The 8,915-nt window shown below is 45.6% G+C and overlaps 1 protein-coding gene across 1 annotated transcript; it reads right to left on the reverse strand.

The window, feature by feature from the left end:
* Positions 1 to 1,150: 1,150 nt before the first annotated feature.
* LOC114601336 (lymphocyte antigen 6E-like) lies at positions 1,151 to 6,707 on the reverse strand. Its single transcript, XM_028738546.2, has 3 exons — positions 6,583 to 6,707; positions 3,399 to 3,518; positions 1,151 to 2,384 (listed from the first exon to the last, which is right to left on the reverse strand). The coding sequence occupies exons 1-3, from the start codon at positions 6,641 to 6,643 to the stop codon at positions 2,251 to 2,253; spliced, it is 315 nt and encodes a 104-aa protein (XP_028594379.2). The 5' UTR covers positions 6,644 to 6,707; the 3' UTR covers positions 1,151 to 2,250.
* Between the last annotated feature and the right edge of the window lie 2,208 nt (positions 6,708 to 8,915).

Here is an 8,915-nt window from a genome sequence, read left to right on the forward strand (position 1 = left end):
TGTTTTATTGTTTTTATTGTTTATTGTTTATATTTTTTATTGTGTTTTATTGTTTTTTTCTGCAGTGCTTCCCCCAGTGCTGTTTCACGATTGCCACCTGCCAGGACACTTTTGCACGGGAGAACAACAAAAGCAGCACAAGCTTGGCAGTGTGGAAAGTTACAGGATGTCAGCAGAAAGTTACGGGGCAAGTGCAGATTGGAAATGAAGTGGCACATCCACCCCAAAATTGTTGCAAGCGCACTCGGTATTGAAGGACGGATCCTGTTGATATAGAAAAAAATAGGGGTGGTTGGCTTTTGCTGCCCAACTCCCCAAGGGACTGTGTTACAGAAATCACGGCGGGGGGGGGGGGGACCTCTTTAAAGTTGTTAAATGTTACAAATATTATGCCTGAATGTATCCTTTCGACTTGACAGCTCAGGGAAGTTACCTAGCTTTAAAAATAATACAAAATCAACTCCTTTGCCAGTTTCCTCCATTCCAAAGCTATTTTTCCCCTTGAAAAAGGACTCCAGGAAGTTCCCAGAGGTGACAATCGCTGAGCTGATTGTTGGCCAAGGAAAGCCTAATGCCATCACCAGACTTGCCAAGGGATCCAGACATGCAAAGGAAGTTCTATTGTGCTTTGGGTGGTGGGACTTCAGAGGTGTTTGCCTATGCTCATCTTATACCTGGGTCTTGCCCTGACATGTCTGCTTATGCTAATCTTGTACCAAGGACTTGTCTGGACATGATTGCCAAGGTTAAACTAGTGTAACCCCTGTCTACCCCTCCCCTTTTGTGACATGTCAGTGATGTAGCAATGATGCTGTACGAACTGTATTCTGGGATATGGTGGGAAAGTTATAAAAGCCCTTGTCACCCCATTCTTGGGGTTCAAAATTCCTCTTTGAACCTGTTGCGCAATAAACTTTGGTCTACAGTTGGTGGCTTTATTCTACAGGGACCTGTGGGCTCAGCCCGACGAGCTGGGTGACTGAGCAGCCTCACACCTAGATTTTTCCATAACAGACTGAGTCCCCTCAGTCCACGATCAGTCAGAGATGAATGGGTGGAGGCAGGTTGCAGTGAAAGCAAGGCAAATTTTATTTTTCTGTTGCAACAGAGTTCCCTCCCCTCCGTGCAAGGAGGCAAGAGAGATCCGGAACCCAGAAGAAACATCTCTTTTAAGGGTTTTGCATTTTGGAAGTGGAGTAGAAGCACAGCCCCTCTACAAACAGTCAAAAATTACATCACACAGAAGGTGGTGTTACTGTGGCTCAGGCAAGCCAAGGCGTGATATTCCTGAGGATTTAGCAAGTTTTACATTGTTCCAAACACAGTTTACACAAAACATTGACATTTGATAAGACAATCGGGATGCCCGTCAGACATCCCTCAATGCAGAGCATCTGGGCAAACAATGACAATTAATACCAAGGAGGTTCATAGATATAGGAGAGGAAATCCATCAGGGACTTCCCCTGATTGCTCTCTGCCTACCTGCTCTCAGGCCAGGGGGATTAAGGAGGAAGAGGAAATACTGAGCGCCAAGATGGTTTTCGGATTGCTCTCCTATACTATTTTAGACATGTGGTTTATATACTTATGTATGTGTGTTTACCTTGTGCAATTATCAACATTTACTCTATATTTAAGGCCTTAGAATTCCTATAACAATGTATAACCCCCTTGCCAGGTACCATCACTGAGCACAAACCATCATGAATCCACAATATATGGCTCCACTTATTCAATGGATTGACGACTTGCCACTTAAGAGCAGGTCGCTTATAGACATGGATCAGGGTTTCCCAAGCTCGGGTGTCCAGCTGTTTCCGGACTACAACTCCCATCATCCCTAGCTAGCAGGACCAGTGGTCAGGGATGATGGGAATTGTAGTCCAACAAAGAGCCGGAGACCCTGACATAGACTTTGCATGGACAAATAAAACAAAATTCGAAACTCGTTGCAGTAGGTTAAGAAATTGCTAAGAATTGTTGCAGGAATATGCTATTTTATTTTTCTTCTTTCATTTCTTTTGCTGAAAAAATGCGGAACCTTTCATGTGAAGAAAAAAAATTGAATGCAGGCTGAACAGGGTGCCTGGAGGGGGCCAATGCTTGCCTGGTGTTGCAGGGTCAAAATGTAGCCAAAAGGAATCATTAAACTTTCTTTGCAGAACACAATAGCTGAGCCCAGAGATAGCAGCTTACTTCAAGGGCATTCCAGACTGGCCCTTCCACTCTGCGTGGACCAGACACTTTTTATTTGGGGGGCCACAAGTTGCACCAGTTGTGCTTGCAGCAGAAGACAGACTTGGGTGCGCTGCTTGAATTATTGCTTTCGGTGGGACATGCCTGGCCACACTTCTTGGTGATGAGAACCTTGGCACTGTCACCTTGAGGCAGGAAGGAAAGGAAAAAGAAAACTCATGTGAAGCCCTTGCCCAATACAGAATCCAAGCCTAATTACAGATACCGACATATTCATTCTCTGCTGTCTCCACAAGTGCCAGAACTTAGCTTGTAAGCTCCTTGCAGCAGGGACCTAGGTGTTTCGTTGTGGTTCATTTGAGTTTTTGACTGCCTATGTTAGTCTGTAAAAGTGCATTGATGATCCTAGATAAATAATTGCCGTTGTAATGAAGATTTGTCCCGAGGGCAGCATGAATGGGGTGGTGGTGGCCAGGGCCGGATTGAGGTTTGATGTGGCCCTCAGCTACTGAAGGTAATGGGGCCCTTTATATGTCTAGCTGTCCTTTGTCAACAACAAATGGTCACTGTTTTTTGTGTTGAATATATGCCAGCTGGTAATTTATGGACCTAATAGGTATCTAAAGCCATTTGCAAGTAACAAAGTATGTATTTTATCATTATAATTGTTGAACTGAAATACAATTAAGAAGTATATTAATAATAATAATAATAATAAGGTAAAGGACCCCTGACAGTTAAGTCCAGTTGTGAACGACTCTGGGGTTGCGGCGCTCATCTGTTTGTCCGCAGTTTTTCCGGGTCATGTGGCCAGCATGACTAAGCCGCTTCTGGCGAACCAGAGCAGCGCACGGAAACGTCGTTTACCTTCCCGCCGGAGCGGTACCTATTTATCTACTTGCACTTTTGATGTGCTTTCGAACTGCTAGGTTGGCAGGAGCTGGGACCAAGCAACGGGAGCTCACCCCGTTGCGGGGATTCGAACCGCTGACCTTCCGATCGGCAAGCCCAAGAGTCTCATTGGTTTAGACCACAGCGCCACCCGCGTCCCTGTCTTCCCTCTACCCATCCCAGGATCTGTGCATGTGGAAATTGCACAGAATTTCCGTAGGGTTTTTGTTCGTTTGTTTGCTCAAGAGGGCAGGCCAGTCTTGAGATCTGTTCAAATGTGCAGCTAAGCAGCTGATCGCAGGACTCACCTGTTTCGTCAACATCCCTCATTGTTAGACATGCATTTTCATTGTCAGGGCAAATAGTCATCTGCAGGCACTTCCAATTAGAGGGCTGTCTTTCGCAAGTGAAACAAATAATCGAATGAGCTGCAAAGCGAAGGGAGAGAGGGAGATAAAACTTTGGGGGCAGGAAATTCCTGCAGAGCACAATCACTTTAAATTCTTGCTTTTAGCTTTTTAAAAGCAACAACTGATAGCTTCAATGTTTTCTATTTTTGGGAAACTGATTTGAGGGTGTGTTTCCCCCTATTTTGGCTTAATAATAATAATAATAATAATAATAATAATAATTTATATCCCGTCCTCCCCAGCTGAAGCCGGGCTCAGAGTGGCTAACAACAGTAAAATGATAAAACATTCTATTTTTTTAAAATAAAATATTTATTAAAGTTTTCCATTTTATACAAACAAAAAGAAAAACGTAAAAAGAAAAAATATTAAAAACACATACCTTTCACAACTTATTTTCAATAACATATTTCACTGACTTCCTCATACCTCCCCTTCTTGTTTTCTAGTTCAAATTATTTGTCCAGCAAATCCTTATCTCCTAGCATTACAGCTAACTAACACCTTATTTTCTATTCAACATATTAAATTACTATAACTTAAACTTTACTTATAACAAAAAAAAAAACAAAAAACCATTTTTTCCATATTCTTTTACCATTACAGCTAGAAACCAATTAATTTCAATCCAACATCATTCAGAGTTCATTAATATTGCAATATTTCTGTAAATAATCCTTAAATTTCTTCCAATCTTCTTCTGCCGATTCTTCTTCCTGGTCGCGGATTCTGCCAGTCATTTCTGCCAATCCCATACAGTCAATCAGCCATTCATCTAATTGGAATTAATTTTATAATGAAATGATTTTAGAATGTTTTATCAGTCAAACAGTCAGTACTGTTTGACTGATAAAACATTCTAAAATCATTTCATTATAAAATTAATTCCAATCAGATGAATGGCAACCTCCACCTTAGCCATGACAAAGGGCTGGCCTTGCCGGGTGCAATTTTTTTATTTTTTAAAAAGCCAGCAGGGTGCTCCCCCCAGCCCTCCCAGCCTACCCCCCCCCCCGTCATAGCACAACCATCTTTTGAAACTCTATAGCAGTTTCGTATTAAGTGGTGCCAGTAGGTGGCATCATCCTGCAAAACGATGTTCCAAAGTCCTCCCAGGCACACTGCAAAGGAATTGGATCGTGGTGAAAGCAGTTAGTCAAAACCAGGTCAGCACTTGTGATAGGTCAATGCAAGAAATTCTTGGCTGGGTAAACAGCAAACAGCAGCTCCTTCCGCCTTTGAGGTGTTGCCAATCAAAGGTTGGCTCACTCTTTTGGAGGCTGGAGCCAGTCCTCCTCCAGTGAGGACAGTTTCCTCCACCCCGCACTTTCAGGAATAAGCAAAACAGACCCAGTTTGAAATGAATGCCAACACAATTTCCTTATGGATTTAGCATGCTCCGTTGCAAGTAAATCCCACTGAAACTAAGAATAGATTTGTGAATTTAGGTTTCTTTCAGTTCCGATTCTTTCCCAGCTTGGTGGCACCAATTTGCCTTTAAAAATGTCCTTGCAATATTTCCTCAGTGTTTAAGTGTGACCTTTCCCTAATGTTTTTGCATGAAATTTTGAATGTACATATTTTTGTGAGCAAATTTCCATATATTGCACTTCTGCACGTTATTCCCCCTTAATGTATGCAACAGATTATTTGGTTGGAGAACGACATTGCAAAATTCAGAGAAGGGTGAATTTTGGAGGACAGCTGTGTTCTGGCCCACGTCTTGTTTGGGGAAGTGCAAATTAATAATAATAATAATTTATTATTTGTACCCCGCCCATCTGGCTGGGTTTCCCCAGCCACTCTGGGCAGCTTCCAACAAAGACCAAAAATACACTAAAATGTCACACATTAAAAACTTCCCTGAACAGGGCTGCCTTCAGATGTCTTCTCAATGTCAGGTAGTTGTTTATCTCTTTGACATCTGATGGGGGGGGGGGGTGTTCCACAGGGCAGGCGCCACTACTGAGAAGGCCTTCTGCCTGGTTCCCTGTAGCTTTGCTTCTTGCAATGAGGGAACTGCCAGAAAGCCCTCGGCACTGGACCTCAGCGTCCGGGCAGAACTATGGGGGTGGAGATTCTCCTTCAGATATACTGGGCCTTTGAGGCCATTTAGGGCTTTAAAGGTCAACACCAACACTTTGAATTGTGCTCGGAAACATACTGGGAGCCAATTTAGGACTTTCAAGACTGGTGTTATGTGGTCTCAGCAGCCGCTCCCAGTCACCAGTCTAGCTGCCGCATTCTGGATTAGTTGCAGTTTCCGAGTCACCTTCAAAGGTAGCCCCACATAGAGCGCATTGCAGTAGTCCAAGCGGGAGATAACCAGAGCATGCACCACTCTGGCCAGACAGTCTGCAGTCAGGTAGGGTCTCAGCCTGCGTACCAGATGGAGCTGGTAAACAGCTGCCCTGGACACAGAATTGACCTGCACCTCCATGGACAGCTGTGAGTCCAAAATGACTCCCAGGCTGCGCACCTGGTCCTTCACAGTTACCCCATTCAGGAACTAAGGTAAAGGTAAAGGTACCCCTGCCCGTACGGGCCAGTCTTGACAGACTCTGGGGTTGTGCGCCCATCTCACTTAAGAGGCCGGGGGCCAGCGCTGTCCGGAGACACTTTCTGGGTCACGTGGCCAGCGTGACAAAGCTGCTCTGGCGAGCCGGCACCAGCGCAGCACACGGAAACGCCGTTTACCTTCCCGCCAGTAAGCGGTCCCTATTTATCTACTTGCACCCGGGGGTGCTTTTGAACTGCTAGGTTGGCAGGCGCTGGGACCGAGCAACAGGAGTGCACCCCACCGCAGGGATTCGAACCGCCGACCTTTCGATCGGCAAGCCCTAGGCGCTGAGGCTTTTACCCACAGTGCCACCCGCGTCCCTGTATTCAGGAACTAGGCTCTCCTTAAAATGCAAAGCAAATCAACCCCCCCCCCCAATTTGGAATGGAAACCAGCAGCCTTAATTTCCCTGCAAAAACAGCCAGGGTCATTCTATTAAAGCAGGCAGGCTGTCTTCGGTTTCCCAAAGCACCGTTCTGCTCTCATGCTTCGGTCAGGGAGGAGGGCAAGAGAAGAACTTACCTATCTGTGTGCAGACGATCACCGCACCCAACAAGGAGAGAAGATAAGACGCCTTCTTCATTGTCGTTGCTCCAGCTGTCTCTGAATGATCAAGTTCTCCTTTGGAGAGGTTATTTATAAAGGGACAAAGGCTGCTCTAGAATCCCCAATTATCTGCAACAGGGTGTGAGCTGTTTGGAAGAAATTTTCCATTGTGGTCCAAAGGAAAACCCAGCTATACATTTGGCACCAGCTTGGCTTCAGGAGTTACGGGAAGGAGGCGTGCAAGATCCTATCCAACTTAGGGACTCCACGCTGGATTTTTGTAGGGTTTAATCCTTGACGCAATGGTTCCCAATGGTGCCCTTGACCAACCACATACTGTCTGCAACTCCCTTGTGGGAGCCACTCACAATGGGGATTCCATTTCAGGACATGTGTGGGTGAGAATTCTCCCGTTCCGTAACTGCTCTACCACTTCCCGGTTTTTGGCGTGTGTGTAAATAGGAGCGCATGTTCTGATGGGAAGCCAAGCAAGGCCACGGCTCTGTAGGGCCAAGTTGGTGCATCCCACCTGGCACCCCCAGCCTGCCTTTCCCGAAATTAGTTTGTGTGTGGAGGTGGAGAAGATTAAGCTCAGAGGCAGAGGTGTTTTGTTATTGCAGGGAAGGAGAGAAGCGCGCATTGCAACAAAAGAAAAACACCCTTTCCCGCCAGATAAATGCCAGTGGATGGAGTCCTTAGCATGTTTGCCTGGAAGTGAATTCCACTGAAACCAGTGAGGGTTACTTCCAGGTAAAAGAGGAGGTTAAGGGGTGATAGGATAGCCATGTTGAAATATATAAAAGGATGTCATATAGAGGAGGGAGAAAGGTTGTTTTCTGCTGCTCCAGAGAAGCGAACACGGAGCAATGGATCCAAACTACAAGAAAGAAGATTCCACCTAAACATTAGGAAGAACTTCCTGACAGTAAGAGCTGTTCGACAGTGGAATTTGCTGCCAAGGAGTGTGGTGGAGTCTCCTTCTTTGGAGGTCTTTAAGCAGAGGCTTGACAACCATATGTCAGGAGTGCTCTGATGGTGTTTCCTGCTTGGCAGGGGGTTGGACTCGATGGCCCTTGTGGTCTATTCCAACTCTATGATTCTATGATCCTATGATTCTAAATAAGACTAGGGACAGGCTATTTAAGGCAGAACACCTCTGTTTGTCCAAAGTCCTTTATGTACTGCTTTTCATCAAAATAACAACAACAACAACAATTATAATAATTATTATAATTTATTTATACCCTGCCCATCTGGCTGAGTTTCCCCAGCCACTCTGGGCGGCTCCCAATCGAGTGTTAAAAACAATACAGCATTAAATATTAAAAACTTCCCTAAACAGGGCTGCCTTCAGCTGTCTTTTAAAGATAAAATAGCTGCTTATTTCCTTCACATCTGATGGGAGGGCGTTCCACAGGGCAGGCGCCACTACCAAGAAGGCCCTCTGCCTGGTTCCCTGTAACCTCACTTCTCGCAATGAGGGAACCACCAGAAGGCCCTCAGTGCTGGATCTCAGTGTCCGGGCTGAACGATGGGGGTGTAGACGCTCCTTCAGGTCTACTGGGCTGAGGCCGTTTAGGGCTTTAAAGGTCAGCACCAACACTTTGAATTGTGCTTGGAAATGTACTGGGAGCCAATGCAGATCTCTCAGGACTGGTGTTATGTGGTCTCAGCAGCCGCTCCCAGTCACCAGTCTAGCTGCCGCATTCTGAATTAATTGCAGTTTCTGGGTCACCTTCAAAGGTAGCCCCACATAGAGCGCATTGCAGTAGTCCAAGCAGGAGATAACCAGAGCCTGCACCACTCTGGAGTGACAGTCTGCAGTCAGGGAGGGTCTCATCCTGCATACCAGATGGAGCTGGTAGACAGCCACCCTGGACACAGAATTGACCTGCGCCTCCATGGACAGCTGTGAGTCCAAAATGACTGTGTCCTTCAGGGGCACAGTTATCCCATTCAGGGTTAGCAAAAATGAAATAAATGCAATCAAACAATAAACAGCAGCAGCAGTGTAAAACAGTGAGAAAAGATTGTGAGGGTTGGTTTGGATGATGTCTGTGGATTTGGGGTCTGCAAAATGGGAGTCTGCAGTGGAAGCAATGGTTGAAGTAGCCAAGCCGGTCCCTCTGTTAATATAATGGACCTGGATGTGTCTGTTGAGCATCTCCTGACATGACAAGAGTTGGTTGCGTTGCCATAGAAACGACGAGCTGGTGATGCTTCCAGAAGAAGGAAGTAGGCCTTTATCCCTCACCTGTTGGAGGCCACTTTGTCCTAAAGGCAGGAAAACAATAGGCCAGGGGTCAGCA

The sequence above is a fragment of the Podarcis muralis genome, chromosome 8 (genome assembly GCF_964188315.1).
Source record: "Podarcis muralis chromosome 8, rPodMur119.hap1.1, whole genome shotgun sequence".
Lineage (NCBI taxonomy): Eukaryota > Metazoa > Chordata > Lepidosauria > Squamata > Lacertidae > Podarcis > Podarcis muralis.

Excerpts from the sequence above, each read along its gene's own strand:
- LOC114601336 (XM_028738546.2), bottom strand. The coding sequence starts at position 6,643 with ATGAAGAAGGCGTCTTATCTTCTCTCCTTGTTGGGTGCGGTGATCGTC. Across the intron at positions 3,519-6,582 it reads GATCGTCTGCACACAGATAG|CTCATTCGATTATTTGTTTC; the intron begins GTAAGTTCTTCT and ends TTCGCTTTGCAG. Across the intron at positions 2,385-3,398 it reads GAGGGATGTTGACGAAACAG|GTGACAGTGCCAAGGTTCTC; the intron begins GTGAGTCCTGCG and ends TCCTGCCTCAAG.